Source organism: Zonotrichia albicollis, chromosome 1 (genome assembly GCF_047830755.1).
Source record: "Zonotrichia albicollis isolate bZonAlb1 chromosome 1, bZonAlb1.hap1, whole genome shotgun sequence".
NCBI classification, from domain to species: Eukaryota; Metazoa; Chordata; class Aves; order Passeriformes; family Passerellidae; genus Zonotrichia; species Zonotrichia albicollis.
This window is the reverse complement of record NC_133819.1, coordinates 38,610,934-38,629,727: the sequence shown is the minus strand read 5'-3', so window position 1 is coordinate 38,629,727 and position 18,794 is coordinate 38,610,934. Positions and strand designations below refer to the sequence as shown.

General features: G+C 46.3%; 3 protein-coding genes across 11 annotated transcripts in view; 1 reads left to right on the top strand and 2 right to left on the bottom strand.

The window, feature by feature from the left end:
* RPL15 (ribosomal protein L15) overlaps positions 1–1,096 on the bottom strand; it is a 5,636-nt gene extending 4,540 nt beyond the window's left edge. The window contains exon 1 of one of the 2 annotated variants that reach the window (XM_005480939.4): positions 938–1,096. The gene's annotated coding sequence lies outside the window, so the exon portion shown is untranslated. The remainder of the gene's footprint in view (positions 1–937) is intronic. The other variant, XM_074538487.1, reaches the window with a different exon arrangement.
* NKIRAS1 (NFKB inhibitor interacting Ras like 1) lies at positions 1,016–18,256 on the top strand. 3 transcript variants are annotated; one of them, XM_074538526.1, is made up of 6 exons: positions 1,103–1,168; positions 2,151–2,244; positions 3,039–3,163; positions 10,759–11,000; positions 13,762–13,808; positions 15,964–18,256. In XM_074538526.1, the coding sequence occupies exons 3-6, from the start codon at positions 3,070–3,072 to the stop codon at positions 16,016–16,018; spliced, it is 438 nt and encodes a 145-aa protein (XP_074394627.1). In that variant the 5' UTR covers positions 1,103–1,168; positions 2,151–2,244; positions 3,039–3,069; the 3' UTR covers positions 16,019–18,256. The 3 variants fall into 3 exon arrangements, with proteins under 3 accessions (XP_074394623.1, XP_074394627.1, XP_005480992.1); XM_005480935.4 differs by having other exon boundaries at positions 13,762–18,256; XM_074538522.1 differs by lacking the exon at positions 3,039–3,163 and having other exon boundaries at positions 1,016–1,168; positions 13,762–18,256.
* Positions 17,883–18,794, bottom strand: part of LOC102064562 (ubiquitin-conjugating enzyme E2 E1) — a 48,497-nt gene continuing 47,585 nt past the window's right edge. For all 6 annotated transcript variants that reach the window (XM_074538464.1, XM_014273260.3, XM_005480938.4 and 3 more), the window contains one exon: positions 17,883–18,794. In XM_074538464.1, coding sequence (XP_074394565.1) covers positions 18,697–18,794 — 98 coding nt within the window. In that variant the 3' untranslated portion in view covers positions 17,883–18,696.

Genomic DNA, 18,794 nt, shown 5'->3' with positions numbered 1-18,794 from the left:
CCACATCCACTGAAACTGGGTTTTAAGTAAAATAAGCCTCACTGACCATGTCATACTATACAAAAAGTGCCACAGCTCAGTGTCCTCCTGCTGCTGACATTTGTGTTATGCTCCACAGATGCCCTGTGGAATTTTTTTTTTAATTGTTTTTAAAAATTGTTTCTGCTGGGCACCATTGGGGGCAGTTTGCATTGCCTTCAGCAGAGCAAAGGCCCAACACAAAGTTCTTACAGGTCAAATTTTGTTTTTAGGAAACAATGATTAATACAAACTCCCTCTTCTGAACTGAATGTCTTAATATCATGAATATAATGTGAATATGTCTTAAATTAATATGTCTTAATAGTTGAATGCGTTTAAAAAATCACATATTACTTTATTTTGTCATCATGTTTATTGCTGTTTTCCCAAAACCCTCTGAGGCCTTACAGATCTGCAGCAATCAGCACGTGCACCTCAACTCCACCAAGCCCCCAGCCCAACTCACCATCAGATAGACGCAGCTCACTTTATTTACACGTAAAGCCACGCCACAAACAGTTCGGGTGTGATTTTGGATACCCCTCTTGTTTGAACCTGCCCAGCTAGAGCTCATCCATTCCCATCCCCAGCCACCCCACCCCTTCACGGCCTAATGGCACAAAAAATCCCCACGATCAAACCGCAAACCCGGAGCAAAGCAGGGCGCGCCGTCCGTGCCCGACCCGCACCCGCTGTGGCGCGCCAGGGCCACCCGGGCTGCCCCGCTCCCCTCCCCGCCCCGCCGAGGCGCAGTCCGCAGGCCCTCCTCCACCGGCCTCCCAGCGGCTCCGCGCCGCAGCAGCAGCCCCATCCCGGCCGGAGCCGGGCGGGCGCGGCGGCGGGACGGGCGGATGGGCGCCCGGATCCCGGGATGGCCGCGGATTGAGGGAAAGGCCGAGCGCGGACCGGCCCTCACCTGATGGCGCCCAGCGACGGAAAGGAAAGGCCCTACTTCCCACAAACCCTCGGGCCGGAGACACTTCCGGCAGCGGCAGCGCTGCCTCATGGGTAATGTAGTCCTGCGGGATGCGGGCCGCTCGTCGCTCCCCGCCCGGCCCGGCCCGGCCCAGCCCCCCGCGCCCGCCAATGGGCGGCGGGGGCGGGCCCGCGCGGGTCCGTGGGCCGGCCGGCACGGCTGTCTGTCCAGGTGCGCGCTCGCGGCGGGGGGCGGCTCCGGGGGCGCGCTCGGGGCTGGGGCAGTGGGGAACGGGGGCTGCTCCTGGGGCAGGGGCTTGGAGACATGCGGCATCCCCCGAGACACCCCCGCTCTCCAGCCTTCATAAGAGCCCCGGTCTGGGATTGGGGTGGGACTTTGCTTAAAACCCTGAAAAGAAGCCTTAAAAAAAAAATCTCTCTAAAATAATAACTATTTTAAAACTCTTAAGATTTTGAGGAACGGCTGAGGGAGCTGGGTTTGTTTGATTTCGAGAAGAGGAGGCTCGGGGAGGACCTCATCCCTCTCTACAACCCCCTGAAAGGAGAGTGTGGTGGAGTGGGGGCTGGTCTCTACTGACTGCAGTGAGAGGATCAGAGGCCTTCAGCTGAGAAAGGGGGACTCAGATTAGGTATTAGAAGAAAATTTTTCACTATTAGGACAGTCAGGCATCAGAATAGGTTGCCCAGGGAGGTTGTAGAGACATCATCCCTGGAGGGGTTTAAAAGGCATCTGGGTCTGGTGCTGGATGATGTGGTTTAGTGGTTACAGTGGTAGTTCTGGGTTGATGTTTGGACTGGATGATCTAAAATGTGTCCTCCAACCTAATGATTCTATTCTATCCTAAATAATAAATGCTAAGGGGAAAACAAAAGAAGCCCTAAAACCAATTCTAAAACCTTTTCAGTGGAGGGCAGGGAGAGGGCACCATGGAGTCCCTGGTTCTGCAGGCCCTGGCTTTACCCACTGATCTGCTCCCCTCCCTCCTGCATGTGGCACGGCACAGGTTGGATGGGGCATTGAGCGACCTGGTGGCATTGGTGCCATCCTGCCCATGGCAGGGGGCTGGAAAGAGAGGACCTTGAAGCTGCCTTCTGGCCCAAGCCACTCTATCATTCTGAGTTAGGCTTTCCCAGCCTGCAAGTCCTTTCTGCCTCCCTACCTGCAGCTGCAGGGTGACCTTTCTGTTTTTCAGGGTATGCTTTTCAGAGCACCCTGGCTTGTGAAGCATTACCTGGTTAAACTGGAACTGAAACAGGACAACGCCTGCCCCTCCTGGTCCAGAAAAGGTACTTTTCAGCTCTCTCTGTGGGAAATGGCTCCAAACAGCAAACTGAGTCAGGGCCTGCTGCCCTGCCATGTCTCACTGGCAGAGGGAAGTGCCCCAAGCTGCTGAGTGCCTCCTGCTAGAACCAGCCCCCACCCATCAAACTGCTTTAAAGCAGACCAAAACCACCTGCTTTCTACATTTGCTTTCCTCCTGCTTTCTACATTTGCTTTCCTCCTGCTTTCTACATTTGCTTTCCTGTGTTTCTGCCTTTAACTCACCTGTTTTGTAGCTTCCAGTCCATAAAAGCTAGAAACCTTCTGTGAGCAGAATAAAACGGAAGGAACCATCATTTTCTTGCATTTCCAGAAGCCATCCTGGTACCATGAGATACCATCAAGCCCACTGCAAACCCAGGAAGCCCGATAACACCGTGCGCACACACACACCAACAAACACAGCCCCTGCCCCGGGGCCGTGCATGCTCCAGCGCTCCCAGTCTCCCCAAACCTGACAGGACAAGTGTCGAGGCTGCAGGCAAGCATCAGCACCACTGGCAGCAGCCTAAAACCTGAAAAAAATGGTGTGGGAGGAAACTCTAGTCCTAAAAATATCAGTCGCTGGCAGGCGCTGGGAGGGAGCTGTGCCCCCGCTGCTTCGCGCTTTGCCTTGCGCCTTCCGTGGGCTCGGATCCTGCTTGTGCCCATCCCCATTCCCATCCCCTTCCCCATTCCCATCCCCATCCCTGTGCCCATCCCTGTCCCCATCCCCATCCCCAGGCTGCACCAGGGCTCACAGCCTCCCCTGTCTGCACAGGGCTCTGCCGTGGAACCGGCCCTCAGGAAGCATGGGAAAGGGCTACAAGGTGGTGGTTTGTGGAATGGCCTCAGTGGGAAAGACTGCAATTTTGGAGCAGCTTCTCTATGGAAAGCACACTGTCGGTGAGACATTTTTACTTTTGGGGGGAGGTGGTTTCCTTTTCTAGCATCTTGGTCGGTATGGGCCCCAAAACACCAATAATGGAGGACTGCGAACTGTGCTGAGGTGAAGGAGGAAATTTATGGGGTTTTCTGGCATTTCTGGGCTGTTCTTAAAATTCATAATCCCTTGCTTATGGATTTTTAAGAGAGTTGTGGAGAAGAACCTGTTCCATGATGTTCTCAGTAATAAAACACAAGAATGTTTAAAAAGAAACAAACACTGAAAGTAGGTGATGTGCATGCTGCGTATTTACAAAAGAAATATCTCATTCCCTGAAAGATGCTGTAGACATCTGAAAAATAAATAGCTGTCACATGATGAGTGTAGACGGTGTTTAGACTTTTGTTTCATCTTCTTAAAGCTTTGTTTTGCTTGGTTTTGGCTAACATTTAATCAAAGCTCTGGAAAGAAAAACAGCTCAGCTTTAGGTTCCACGTTCTATGCTGAGTTTTGAAGGCCAAGTGTCTCTGCTCTCTAAGAAACCCCCATGGGGAAAACAGACTTCACAGAGGAACAGAGGATGCCTGATATTTGCTGTGCACAAAAGAGAGGGAACAAAGGCAGAGCCTGCACGTTTCCCTCTGTTTCCACATTGGGCTTTGAAAGGAAGGGCAATGATCATCAGGCTGACAAATTATTCCTGCCTCACCTAGAAACAAGGGGTGGCAGCAGGGCTTTGACAGAGGATGTTTTAGTCACTTTGCATTTTTTTCTTGAGCCAGTAAATTAGACGGTAGCGATAAGTTGTTGGATAAACACAAGGATTTTTAGCATGGTGCTTTGCAGCACTGCACCTTTAAAATGTGTGGATGGGAGGAATTTGCTGGCAAAGCACGACACAGAACTGTGTGCTAATACCCGTGTTTAAAAGGAGGATTTCCTCTAATGTTGCAGCAACATCTGTTTCCAGCATCCTACTGAGCGCTAGGCACGTAGCCCCGTGTAGCTTTCAACGTGAAGGCTGCAAAGCCTTGCAGGCTGAAGGTTTTTCCCTTTGCTGCCAGCCTGCCTCTCCTCTGTGCCGGGCTGGGAGACTGTCAGAGACTCCTGAGCAGCATAGGCAAGGCCACGTTACTTCAATCGTATTGCCTTGCCTTAATTCCTGCCTGCTATTAGCAACCCTGCAGGAAGGATATTCGGGTGTTGCTGATCAGAGGAGCTATTTATGGAGCCAGCCATGTACATGATTATACAACGTCATGGACACTGGCTGACATAACCAGAGGGAGGCCTCGTGCCTGGGGTTTAGCCGTGGGTGTCCCTCTGTCACTCCCAAATGCCCTGCTCCAGCTTGGCCAGGGAGCAATGCAGACCTCTCCCCCGGCCCCCCTGCACTGAAAAAGATAATTTTTCCTTGCCTGCAGCTCTGCTCTAATTTTTTGGAGTTACTGGTAGGGGAAGGAACAGCTGATAGCAGATGGGGAGTGCAAGGGGAGAAGGAAGAAGGTAGTTTCCTGTTTTCTGTGATTTTGGTCAAATCATATTCCTAAGACATTCAGAGAAAGAGGGCAAGTAGCAGAGACAAGATGAAGATAGGGAGAGGATCATTATGGAGCTGTGACACCCCCAAGAGATGAGTGGCCATGGCCCAGCAATTTTGGTGTCCCTTGCACAGGCCATCAGGCACATTTAGGGGGATGGACCAATAAGCTGGTGTTTTGGCAGTCCTGCTGAGTGGTCACCATCCTCCCTGCCTCTTCCTCAGCACACAGGCAGTTGTGGCAGGGGGTGCCTGGAGTTTGGGTTGGTGGAAATGGTTTTCCCAGAGGACCTTCAGCTACTGTTCCACTCTGTATTGATTTAAGTGCTGAATTGCAGGAGCAGGATGCCACTGTGAGGATCTCAGTACACAAGGACAGAGTTTGAGGAATGGCGAGTCTTTAACTCAGCTCCTTAGCTGAGCTGCTTTAAACAGCACAATGGTGCTACCATTGCAGGGGTGGCCCTTCCACACCTGAAACACGATTACAGGATCCTGATCCTTGTTTCCTAAAGCTTGTGAGCTCCAGAAAGCTGATCTGTACATCTTGGCTGCTGGCCTTTTTGGCCGGAGGCAAGAAGGGACTAGTGTGTTTGCTGAAAGCCTGTCTGTTCAGAGCCAGCCAGCAGGGCAGCTCACCAGGCATGGCAGCAGGGACACAAGCTGTTTCAAAACCTGTGCTTCCTGACTGACGTCAGGGGCGGCTCTGCGGCCGCTCCAAGGGCCCAGGAGCCGCGGGGAGGATGGCCGAGCCAACAGGGGGAGTCTTTCCGTTCTCAGGGCAGGCACGTCCCCCTCTCAGTGACAGGAGGCACGCTGGAACTTGGTCGGAGGCTCAGAGCACAAGGTCTGCTGCCGTTCTCCAAGGTGTCACAGCCACTGTCACGAGGGTCTCCTCCTGGCTGTAAATCAGCCACGGGTCTGTCAGAGCTCACGTGCCTCCTGTTGACTTTCCTGCAAAAAGGAGTGGCGGCACAGCTGGTGTCAGGGCAGTGATTAGAGTCCTTGGAGGTTTCACGCTGCTGTGTAAAGCCCTTAGCTTTGAGCCCGTGCTCCTGGCTGTGTGCTTGGTGGTGGTGCTGTAAACCCAGTTGCACTGTTTCTTTTCCTAGAAAAACAAGCACCTTCAGGTCTCCCTGGCCATGGATGAAGTCCCTGAGTGCCACTGTTACTTACATGGTCAGCAGCTAACACTTTTGCAAAGGCACCAAGATTGCTTGAGGTCAAAGAGGAAAAAGTACTCAGGAAGGAGGAATAACCCAAAAAAGGACTATCTGTTCCCTGTAGCTTGTGAGAAAAATTGGATTTTGTGCTAGGCTTTAAACTGCAAGGGAATTTACCTTATGTCCCAAGATGGGAGAGGACAAATAGATGAGAGACGCTCTCAGAGCCATGTAAAATAATGTAGCTATTGCAAGGCAGACACTCTCACCAAACTAATACAAGGAACTTAAAAAAAACCAAAAAAACCCCAAAAGAAAATGTTTGAAATGGGTGCAGATTTAGCATTGGGTTATGTAGGGACTGTATCACCATAGGTCAGGGCAAATAGCTGCTAAGGATTGCACATGCGTATGTGGTACATACACACTTACAGCATGGTGTAAGTGGCCAAGCAGGCTGATGGCAGCCTGGCCTGTATCAGACATGGTGTGACCAGCAGGGCCAGGGCAGTGATCATCCCCCTGTGCTCAGCACTGATGAGGCAGCACCTTGAATCCTGTGTTCAGTTTTGGGCTCCTCTCTACAGGAAAGACACTGTGGGGCTGGAGTGGGTCCAGAAAAGGAAAATTAAGCTTGTGAAGGGAAGGGTCTGGTGCACTGCTGTGATGAGGAGCAGCTGAGGGAGCTGGGAGTGTTCAGCCCAGAGAAAAGGAGGCTCCAAAGGGGGACCTTTTGCTCTCTGTAGCTGCCTGGCAGGAGGGTGTAGCCAGGTGGGGGTCGGTCTCTTCTCCCAAGTAACAAACACCAGGAAAAGAGGAAATGGTCTGAAGTTGTGCCAGGGGAGGTTTAGATTAGATACTAGGAAAAATTAGGGAAAGGGTGTGAGGCATTGGAGCAGGTTGCCCAGGGAAGTGGTGGAATCACCATTCCTGGAAGAAAAACCAGATATGGCACTTGGGGACATGGTTGAGTGATGGGCTTGGCAGTGCTGATTGAACAGTTTGACTCACTGATCTTAGAAATCTTTTTCAGCCTTAACTATTCTTTGATTTGGTGATTGCCTGGTACCTGGGATGATCTCTCTTTTTGTGACTTAAGTGTTGGGTTCATCCAAATCCTCCACCTTGCTGTCCTGAAGAAAGAGGGGCCAGTCTTGTCTCCTCAGTCATGAAAAGGGTCCTTGACTGGCAGCAGGAGATTGTCCCACTGAGTGCCTGTGGTACCTGGCACTGCTTGGCCTGGCCTCTCTTGACCAGGCTAGCAGGAGACTTGCTGGCTTAGCTTTGGTACACAGGACATATCTGTAAAGAGGATGGATATTTTTCCTTAAACAGTGTTCCTGTTCAGTGATGGTGCAGAAGGGAGTCTTTCTTCTGCCTTAAAATATTTCTGGCCTCTCAGCCTATACTAAAACTTATCAGCTCAACAGGAGGAGATGGGAACTCTCCTTTGTACAAGACTTATCTCTGCCTCCTGGCTGTGTAAATAGCTGGTATGGTCACATTATTCATAAGCAGCTACTTCAGATCTTACTAGCTAGGAATGAAAACACCATATATTACTGTGGTGGAAGCCATAATGAGAGAAATTGCCTCACTTGTTCCAGCTGGAGAGATTTGGGGTTTTGGCTTACAGACTTTGGATGTGGAGGCTAATTAGCCTAATTATGCATTCATAGAATCATAGAATGGTTTGTGTTGGAAGGAACCTTAAAGATCATCTCCTTCCCACCCCCTGCCATGGGCAGAGACGCCTTTTTGCATCTTCACTTCTTAAATTAAAACTACCTGGTGACAGAGTTGCAGTCAGCTTTGTGTTTTAGAAATATATGAAAATGGAACTGAATGTATGCAACTGAGGGTCAAAACCTGGCTATTTGTTGGTGGGACCAGTACTTCTCTAGCAGCTAAATCTAAACTGATCAGCTCCTCTTGAGGTTTATCCAGCTCCATCCCAAGTCAGGGATCCTCTGACACACTGTCTTTTGAGATCTAAATAAGAAAAACCTGTTATTCTGCAGTTTACAAACATAAGGAATAGCAGGTCTTAGGAGCTCTTTGCTGAATTCTTCTGGAAAAAGGGATTACACAGGAAATCTTCAAAAGTACTCAAGAAGACACAAAATTTGTACTGCATTAATATTCAAGATCCAACTTGGGAACTTTTGAATTTCCATCCCTCTTGAGATTTCCATTTCCTTAGGTATTTGCAGTTTATCTGCTGTGCCTGGCCTAAGTGTGCAGTATTCATTAGTATATTGAGCCTTTTCTTTTCCTCACTGGGAAGCCACAAGGGTTTGGAACAACACCCAGTTTCTGACTGAGGCTTCCCATTGCAGTTCCTCTGCGGCAGCAGTCGGTAAAAAACAGAGACCTTTCTGCCTCTCCTAAGATTTGCCCCGGCTAAGTAGGTGCTAGAGAGTGGCATCACTTCTGTCTATTCCTCCTTTCCCTCTCCAAAGTTTTTATATCTTCAGTTTTCAAAGGAAATGTGGCATTGTGGACTATCTTGTTAGTTCCCCTTCACCCCTCCAGCTTCTGAACCTGAAAGCTGCAGTGCTCTGCTCCATGGAAAATCTAGTCAAGCTGGCAGCAGTCTGCAGGACAGCAGCTCCCCAGCACAAGCTGCCCTTGCCCACCCAGGCAGAGGTGGTGGAAGAATGCCCAGGAATGCCAGTAAAGGGAAGGAGAATCAGGATCTTTGTGCCAGGGAGGATGGGATGGTGCCAGCATCTTTCTAGGACACTGACTAGCGTTGCTTCTCTTACAACAACTTGCCTGACCCATTTTGAATGGAGACCTAGGAAGTGTTTGAATGGGATGCTACTAACAAGAAGTGTAAATGTCATTGTCAGCAAGATACAGCTGGTACATGGCCTGGGCTTTAGGAGCAGGGCCTAGAATAAGGTGGCACAGGTATTTCTAAAAATTGTCTATGTTTACTTAGGAAACTATTTGTATACACTCCCTCCCCCAGTGCATGTAGGTGAAATTTCACCTCTGGAATCTGATACTGGTGCATAAATTTCAACTCCCTCCTAAGTGCCTCCCCCTTATTTCACATCAAAATTTGTTGCTTTATTCTGCTGAGTTAAGTCCCAGGTCTTAAATTTTCCTGTTCACTATTAAATAGGATGTTAAAAGACACACTTTTCAGTGCTGCTTTTAATGCCATTAGGAAGAGATTGTCACAGGACAACAAGGATATATTAGAGGCTGTTGGATTACAGTATAGCATTTAGAGGATGAAAAACTGTACAATATGATTTGTTGCTTTTGAAAAAGAAAACTTAGGTACTTGTGGTTCCTTCCTTCTTGCCAAAGCCATGTTTACTGATGCTAGATATTTCCTTGACCTGTCTGTACAATGCAGCAAGAATATAGTGCTGTGTCTAAACAGCAGTGCTATATCCAGAAAGGGCTTTGGTACTACCTCAGTCTTTAAAAGTGACCCTTTGACACATTCTACAATCACACAGGATGCATTTGTGCTTCCTCTTTTCATTAACCTTTGCTTTGTCCTTCTGTTCTGAGTTTTGCTCCCACACATTAGTGTGGCTATATTTGGAGGTGAGATAAATTAAATCTTTGGAAACCTAATAAGAGCTTGATCTATGAAGACTGCACAGAGAGGGGCAAAAAGAACAGCTTGTGCCACTTTCCTGCACAGGAATGCTGCATACATCACGGGAAACCATCAGCGTGGGTGGAATGCTTTAGCTTGTTTGTCAGTGTGAAGTGTTTTGAATAGTGTCATTGAATATAGCAAAATCCTTATTTTCATAGGCCAGATAATCCCTTGTGTTTTCTTAAACAATACACTAAAAATGGTCCCTTTTTGACAGACAAAAAGAATAAAGCAGGACTCATTATTGTAGTCCTGCAGCAGCAAACAATTGTATATAGGAGTGCAGTGGAGGCAAAAACGTGGGTTGCAGAGAGCTTGTATGAATACTTAAAACCAACTCTGAAAGTGGCCCAGCTACACTATACATAGATTGTTTCAACCTGTAACCTTATGCACCTGCATCCAGGAGGAACATAAAGCTAAGGTGATTGATGTGTTTTTAGGTTTGGCTTAGGAAAATATAATTTTAATTAGTTCAAAGCAAGCTGCCTTGAATTACCTCACATTTACTGTGTGGAGAGGAGGAGGGAAGGAGGGCCGGTATGCGGAGAGTCAGGGTGGAACAGGTGATACATATATGAAAGCTTGTTACCCTGTGCATGCTCTTGCCTTGCACTAAATGAACTTGTTCCAATCTGAGTAATTTCAAAGCCCTGGGGGATAGAAAAAGCTCACTGTGTATTTGAGTGAAAATAGTATGGAACTTTGTTTGTCTGCAAACACCCCCTTCCCTCTCTGGCTTAATTTTACGTATGGGTTAGTTATACCACTAATACACATTCATTTCCAGAATTATCCCTTTGGCTCCTGCTTCTGCAGTATGATCCAGCTCATTATGAGGCAAAGAAGTAGGTTAAAGCTGTTAGTACTTCACTATCTGGTGTTCCCTGCCTGTTGTTCCAAAAGGGTATGTTTGGGCAGGCTCGTTTTGCAGCATGTTTGGCACAGAACTGGTGCAACTGGGTGGTTGGAGTTTGGAAAACTTGGGAGGAGAGCATATATCTTATCCTATTCTGAATGTGCATGTTGCATCGATTAATTTTACAGGCATAATCATGTGCTTACATATGAATGTATTTACAGGGTCACTATTGGCAATAGCTAATGCAGTCATCTATGAATACAGCCCTCCATGGAGATGCCAGGCAAGGTCAAGGCCTGGTCAAGTCACTCTGTAAAACACACTGAAAGCTACTGTGGGGCAAAATTCTGCTGCACTGCAAAGCATTCTTATAGTGAGGCTGTACTTAGAGCAGTGGAACATTCCCGCTTGTTTTCAAACAGGCTTAGAAGAGGGTGCCACGATTGAAGATGTGTATTTGGCGTCGGTGGAGACAGACCGAGGCGTGAAGGAACAGTTGAGGCTTTATGACACCAGGGGTCTGCAGGAGGGCGTGGAATTGCCCAAACACTATTTCTCCGTGGCTGACGGCTTCGTGCTGGTGTACGCCGTGACCAGCCTCGAGGCGTTCCAGAGAGTCGAGCTGCTCAAAAAGGAGATCGATGTCTTCAGGGACAAAAAGGAGGTAAATGCATGCTTGGCTAAACTAGGAAGTTAAGGTCACAAAGCCCAGCTTTTGTTTCTGTTAAAGTCGTGTACAAAGGAAAATGAAGGTACCTACAGCTTTGGGTAACCCAGCAAAAAGGAGGCCTTCACACGCCAGGGAAGCTTAATTCACATGCCATGCAGGTCATTCAAAGGAATGCTTTTTTTTTCTCCTCCTTATTTCCTCTACTACAGCTAAAATTCAGTCAGCTGAATGCACCAGCCAGGACACTTATGACTAATAAAACATATGGTCCACAGCAGTGCAACTCATGTTTTTCTAGATATTGTACAGGGGAAGTCAAGTGCATAGAATAATGTAACGAAGGGCATTATCCTTGTTTGTTTTGTATTCATGTACTTGATGGCTTACAAACTAGTGTAATTGACAATGGGTCTCCCAGACATTAGTCAATTGGCAAAGCAGCTTTAATGTATTTTAACAACCATATTGAATCAATTCAATTGTGTGAAATGACTGCTCTATTTTCCCTTAGAAAGCAGCTAGTGTTTTCAGCTGACAGCGTTCCAGCTTAGCTAAACAAATATAACTTGCATGTGGCATTAGCATTACGGCTTTTCCTACAGTATCTATATTCTGGAGTAGTTTTCCCTGTTAAATGTCTTTAGCCTACAGCTTTCCAAATGCCTGTTTTATGCTGTTTAAAAGAAAAAAAAAGCGTGAAGAATTAATTGGATAATGGTAGGGAGAGACTTTGCAAAAATGTAACTTGTTTTGTACTGACAGCACACAAGGTGGTAGAGAAGGCAGGCTCAAATTTGATGGCAGATGAATGTGCAGTCACAGGAGAGGCATGTTGGGTGGTAGGGCTGGTGTGAGCTGCAGACTGTCACGTATATCAGGGATGCAGGAGTCAAGCATAACTCCCCTGCAGGGCAAGGAAATGTGGACAAGCAGGAAATTTTTCCCAGGCACTGTGTTTTGTGATGGCCCTGATTTGGTACTATACAGCATGTTGTAATGCAGAGAGGGAGGCACAGCCCCAACAGGATCTGTGTCCTGCTCATCTGTGTTACCTGTCAGAACTCTTCTCTCTCAGTGCATGCAGGTATTTTAGAAAAAAGCCAATTTGCTTATCTTTTGGAGAGCTTAAAATTGTGATTCTGACTGAGGTTAGAAGGTGGTTAAAAAAGTGGTGGCCACAGTCAGATGCATAAAATAGTTTTCATTCCTATGATTTCTAAAAAAATAGGCTTTAAGGTGTACAAGGTGAGATCAGGAGTCTCACCTTAAGGTAAACTGTTAATCAGCAGATTAAGGATTCTGTGACCTTAACTCTGAGCTCTGCTAAAATGAATTCTTTACTGAATTGGGGATGCATCTCCACACATGGTGCTTTTGAGCTGGCAGAACTTCAACTCGTTGAGTGGCACAGTCCCCTGTTGTGTGGCAGATGACAGAAAGCACTGATGGCTGGTTCCTTGCCTCTGCTGGCTGTGGGGGCTCTCCAGCACACACCTTAAAGCCTGGCCAAATTTTATACTAAATAGAGGTTTTGTTCTGTTACACTGACAGAGCTTTACCATAGCTAAATTTCAGCTGGAGCATGTGGTAAATACACATGAAGATTATAGCTTCTTTCAAAGCCTTCACAGAGGGGGGAAAAGCAGCATTTTTCCAAACACCCTGGACTGCTGTAGAAAAGAAAGGAAGTCTCAGACCTCACAGGAACAGGACAAACATCTCTAGCTGGAAAGAAGCAGAAGGCTTCTGGAGTTAGCCTGAACAGGAAAGAGCAAGCAAGCAAGTGTGGCCACAGCAAACCCCACAAATCATCATCAAGAGAGGACTTTATCACTTGATCTTTCTCAAACCACTAGTGTGGAGATGAAAACAGAGTTTGACTAAGGACCTTGAACTAAAAATGTAGGCATGGTTTCCCCCTAAGAGCCGGTGCTGGTAAAACATTTTTAGAGAACAGTTAAAATAAGGAGGAGCAGTATCTTCACATGGCCAGCACTGCCTTTGGCACTTCGTACAGCTGAAGCACTGGGGAGGCTTCATGTACCTACTGAGCTCAGTCACACTGGACTGTCTGGGTGATAGTGACACAAGTCACTTGATGGATCCTCACAACTGCAGATCCGATAGAGCTCTGCTGCTCTTGAAAGCACTCCCCAGAGGACGCTGCTGGTGCTCACTGCCCCTCTCAGCAGACTGTCCCCTGCAGCCCCGGGGCTGAGCTGGGAGAGGGGCCCATAGCCCAGCCTGCCTGGGCTGCTGGCACGGTTGGCTTTATTTATATTGCGGGATGGGGCTTGGGCAAGAAACAAACTGGGCAAAACCCACTGGTGTGGGATCCAGGCTTTCTCTGCTGCTGTGCATTTTTTCATCCCTCAAGCATCTGCTGCTACTTGGATGTCATGCTCTTATCATTTGTCTAGGGCAGCTCAATTGCCAAGTAAGTGGAGAATGGGGCTGTGTAACTTTGGATCTCTTGGCTATTGTTTCCCTTCAAGCACTCATTGGGGGCAGGGAGTGGGGTGGCAAGAAGGGGAAGTCCTGCATATCCTATAATTAAAACAAGCTTCCAACCCATAAGCAGATGAGGCTAATTCAAATCCCAGACCCTGGTATTCCAATCTACATGCAACTTACCTTGTGCCAGTGCTAAGTTACAGAACAAGACTGAACGGTGTTGCTTTTTGCCCACTGTTTAAAAGGATGGTGACTGGTGGATGGTTTTGGTATAAAGCTCACCCTCTTGTTTGGTTTGTAGGTTGCAGTTATTGTCTTGGGGAACAAAACTGACCTCGTGGACCAAAGGCAAGTGGAAACAGAAGCAGCACAGCAATGGGCAAGGGCTGAGAAAGTGAGACTGTGGGAAGTGACTGTGACAGATCGGAAAACACTGCTTGAACCCTTCACCTTCTTAGCTAGCAAACTGTCCCAGTCCCAGAACAAGTCAACATTTCCCTTGCCTGGAAGGAAGAGCAAAGGGAATAACTGTGAAAACTAGACTAGCTTAGCATTGTCTCCTGCTGCCAGGTCACAGTCTAAGTCCTTTTTGTGCCATTTGCTCCTTGCAGTTTCACTTAAAGCAATAATATCATTCAGCAATAAAATCAGCAAGCTTATAGTTAAGAGGTATCCTTTCTTCTCATAGACTTGGCTTGGAAAAGCTGCTGGTGGTAAAAGCCTCAAAAAGCACTTTAGGAGAGCAGTTATTTTGCAGCCAGGGTTATGGAGGAGGAAGGGATAGATGGATACCTCTCTAGCAGGGGCTTTTACCATGCCTGGATACAGCCATGTTGAGGGACAAATCAACAAGCTTACCAGTATGTAATCCCTCTGCAGATCTATAGCCTGTAGTCACAAAAAGTATTAACTGCAATAAAGCATTCCATTTGGAAAGGTGATATATTTGAAATGGCAACAGTTCTTTTACCTTGACCTTCAACAGGGCCACAGGGCTTTTTGATGCTGCAAGAGGCTGAGATCAGTGTCTTGCTGTAGGAGAAGGATATGGAGCAGGAGGAACAATTACCAGATTTAGCCACTGATGTTTTGCTAGCATCTGGAAGAAAAAAAATCATAAAAAAACCACCCCCACATCTTATGGGAATTACCCCAACATGAACCTTGTCAATGAAGTCTAGTAAGCAGTGCTTTCAGGTCAGGAATTCATTTGTAGAAACCAGAACAGCTCTCAGAGCTCATTGATTGAACAACAACCTAAGGACAACACAGCTGGTGGTTTGTTCCAGTATGTCCACTACAAATCCCAGAGGTGTCCCACATTCCCACAGGTGGTTGTTTTACTGAGGATTGTATGGATTGATTTGTATGCAGGAGGTATTGCTGGGCTCTGCTTAGGGCACGCTCACCTGGCTGCTCAGGCAAGCTGCAGCAATCCACCCTGCCTAGGCCAGGTAGCAGCTGGCAAAAAGTTCTGTATGGCTCTGCAGGTGGGGCCAAGGAGGGCAGGAGGCTGCCTGCCTTTCTGGGGACATCCCTGGGCAAACACCCAGCAATACCCACACAAATGGCCCCGGTCTTCATGCACTGCACATGGTCTGGCTGCAGGAGCACAACTGCACGTGCTGTGTTTGACTCAACGCTGGCAAACCTGCGTGCTGCAGGAATCTGCTGTCCCAGGCCAGCCTGGCGCTCAGCTGAACAAAAGGGGATATAGAGAGTGACAGAATGAGCAATTTTTCCCAGAGACAGGGGCCAGTTTTTGGCATCTAAGAACCTCCTGTACTAATTGATGCTAGCTTTTCTTTATATTTGAAAGCAAGAGCAGGAAGAGAGAGAGTGAAGTACCCAGTTTCTGCATTTTCCATTAAATTAATCCTCTTTTGAACAAATACTGAGAATTTCACTGTGAATCAGCAAAACCACAAGCATTATTTGCACTGTCATATCATAACTGCTAAATAATGTGCTTAATGATCACAATTAAGCTCATAGTATTGCTCTTCCTGAATACTGATTAATAAAGCCTGCCAGCATTACTAAGGTCTGTCAACATTATTAATGTCAGAGCAGCAGTACACTTCACTAAAAATTAAACAGGAATCCCTACCATTATAATGAAGGTAGACGAAACTGTTTATGTGCTTTGCTCAATGTAGTTTGAATTGCTGTGGCCAAGGAGTAAGATAAGAGAGCAATTATGAATGAGCAAGCTCTTGTAATGCCCTGCTAGGAACATACAATTGTTTCCACACTGCAGCTGAGTAAGCACGATAGCACGACCTCCCCACACCTGGCCAGTAAGAGTCATTGTCCCCAGCAGGATGACACTCCCTCCTCACTCATTTCCTACTGAACACACGTGTGCTCCAGGCTTCTCCCTACCCAGAAGACTCCCTCTCTACCTGCATGCTTGGGAGGTGGAGGTGACTTTGGAGCAGCAGTGGTTCACCTCCTCGCTGCAACCTCTTACCAAGGAATGGGTCATGTTCTTCTTCTTCAGCTCTGCAGAACCCTTCTGGAAGGGACTAGAGTCAGCCTTGGATCAGTCAAAATAAGTGAAGATGTCTCCTAACAGCACAGCACTAAAGCCGACCCTTGAGCCAAGGGAGTGCAGGTTGACAAGGCAGAATGAACTTAAAATGCCTGGAGATGAAAGAATGGGGATGACTGGTTCCTGTGCAGCTCTCCATGCTGCAGACTCGGTGCCAATTCTTCTGCCAAGACTGATGTCACCTGTAGGCTGCCAGAGCTGTGCAGTGCAAGTGCAGCTTGCTCACTTGCTCCACTGGACTCCCAGGACTTGACAGTGTTTTAAGACAGGCAAGAGAAACAGTATCTTCTAAATGACTAAGGCCATTTTTCCAAATACGCTACATAAAGGCAAACACATTTTCTTTGATTTGGCTAAATGTAGAGTTTAAATCATTCAAGGCATTCAGATAAAAAAAGAAAATCACCACCCACTGTTTTCTTTCATAAACTTACTCTGATGTTTTTCTAAATATCATAGTGTTTTACTAAGAAGTGATGGAAAATCTAGTGTCTCCTCTGCAAATGATATGCACACAGTGGCTGGTACTGAGTAAAAATGAAACTTGCTGTAGTAGAGTTTTACACAGGGTGAACAAGCAAAGTACAGAGTATAACGTAGTACCTAATGGCCAGAACATTTATTTTCTTCTTCCTGTTCCACTGACTTAAACCCTGTTCTAGGTCACTGGGATCACTTGGCTTCTGCAAAACCAGAGTCCCTTCACAAGATAATGGAGAAAACTTATAATAAAGAATAAAAACAAATTAGTAAACAAAACCATCTTTCTCTGTTCCTCTAAAGCTTATTGGATAAACACTGTACAAATCACTTGCCCCCACCAGTTAAAACAGTTAATTTGACGTCTCTTGGTGGCACAAAGAAAGAAGCTGGCAAAAAACTACTGAGATTAAGCCATTTACCTCTTTACTCTGTAGAGGAGAAGGAAAGATTACCAAAGGTGCTCCTAGTGCAATGTAGCTATGTACCAAACAGCTGAGGGAGCTCATACACCAAAACGTGCACTGTGTCAAATGAATGGCAGTTCAGCTGATGAGGGTACGGTGCTACTACCCACCCAGCGAAGGAAAGGACACCTCTGATTAACAGATTACTTTGGACCAAGTTAGATTTGCTCTGTATCTAGACAGCAAGAGAAATATGTAAATGAAATACAGACAGATTTATTTTAAAGCACCAAACCAAATCCTAGAGCACAGATGACCACCCAGCACTCACAAGAATGTTGCAAGGTGAAGCACTCGCCATGAAAAATGAATCTGTGCTTCCGGCCCTCACCTTAAGGGAGTGGTCAGAAATGCCATCTCCACAATTAACTGCCCTGTTGCTACACACCTCAATGCAAACACCATGTCTCTAGGAGATAATCTTTATAGGTAGTTAAAGGATGTACAGATACTCCTTTATGGTGTTGTCTGCTACCTTACCAGGACACGATTCCGTCTCTTCCAGGTGTGAATAGACCACCAGAAAAGCATCAAGACATTCTTTTCTTCCTTTTACTTCCTGCCTCTTTCCCTTCCAGATGGCTTACACTTTTCTGGTTGTACTTTCAAACAACATGCCAGTCCTGCAGAGGCAACACTGTGAAACCTTAAGCTAAAAAGTAACTATTATGGACGCTGTGGCAAGTTACCTCCTCATGGCCAGGTCCCTGCACAGAACACTTAGTGAAAAGTTATAAAGGTCTAATGCTGGCATTCACTGTATGGTTGTCTAGAACTGTCTTCCTAAAATAGCAGCAGTCAGTGCACTCACCTGCAGATCCCCCTTGTCCTCAACCACCGCATAAATCCTACAAAGCTTACAGAGACATCATTCTGGCAAAATGACAAAGTAAGGGACTAAGCAGAAATCTTTTCTTCTTCTTTTTTTTTTTTTAAACATCTTTTTATTAGCACAGTAACAAATGCAGACTTAAGTAGCCCACAACATACAACCAATCCACTGAGTGACTCCTATTCCACACCTTACAGTTAAACAGCTTAAGGTATTTCACTACAGGTTACCATAAGTCCTGATTAAACCCTTTATTCTTTTCACAAAGATAGATTGGCTTATAAAATAATACATTAACTACTTCTCATTTCATATATGAAGCCATATATCCACCTCTCCATATCACAGATCATGAGATGACAGTCTTTAAAAAGGATTTGTTAAATACCAATGTGCCCTCCATAGGGAAAAACAATCCCAACATCTTTTTACAAGAAAAAAAAAAAAAAAGAAAAAAAGGAAACTCAACCCAGAACAAAATAAATCCCTCAAACCCAAACAAACAAAAAGCAAAAACAGTGTGTAGAGTCTTAAAAGGACTTTTACATAAATGTTAACCTATGTACCTGTACAAAATTAAGCTGTTTTAATCTTTTATATATTGCAAGCAAACTGAAAACCAAAGAAGTCTAAGAAGTTTACATTCTTTTCGGTACTATATGTGAGCTAATATTGCTGAACTAATTACAGTCTTAAAGTATGCTATTCCAAATCCTAGCTGTCTACTGTAGCAAGATACCTTAAGTTACAACAACAAAATCTTAGGAAATAAAAGACTGAATAAAATCTGTTATAGAAATACCCTACTCTTTACCAGCACCCTCCCACCCCCCACCCCTTCAAAATCATAAGCAGCTCTTTCCATCACAGACAAATAATGTAAGAGTTTGACGAAAATCCAATTTATGTAGCGTATCTTTTGGTCCATTGTCTGGCCATTCTGTCATGCTCTGCTCTGTTAGTCATGTACTGAGTGGCAATGCTTCCAACCAGGGGGTCAG

Excerpts from the sequence above, each read along its gene's own strand:
- NKIRAS1 (XM_005480935.4), top strand. The coding sequence starts at position 3,070 with ATGGGAAAGGGCTACAAGGTGGTGGTTTGTGGAATGGCCTCAGTGGGA. Across the intron at positions 3,164-10,758 it reads CTATGGAAAGCACACTGTCG|GCTTAGAAGAGGGTGCCACG; the intron begins GTGAGACATTTT and ends GTTTTCAAACAG. Across the intron at positions 11,001-13,761 it reads TCTTCAGGGACAAAAAGGAG|GTTGCAGTTATTGTCTTGGG; the intron begins GTAAATGCATGC and ends TTTGGTTTGTAG.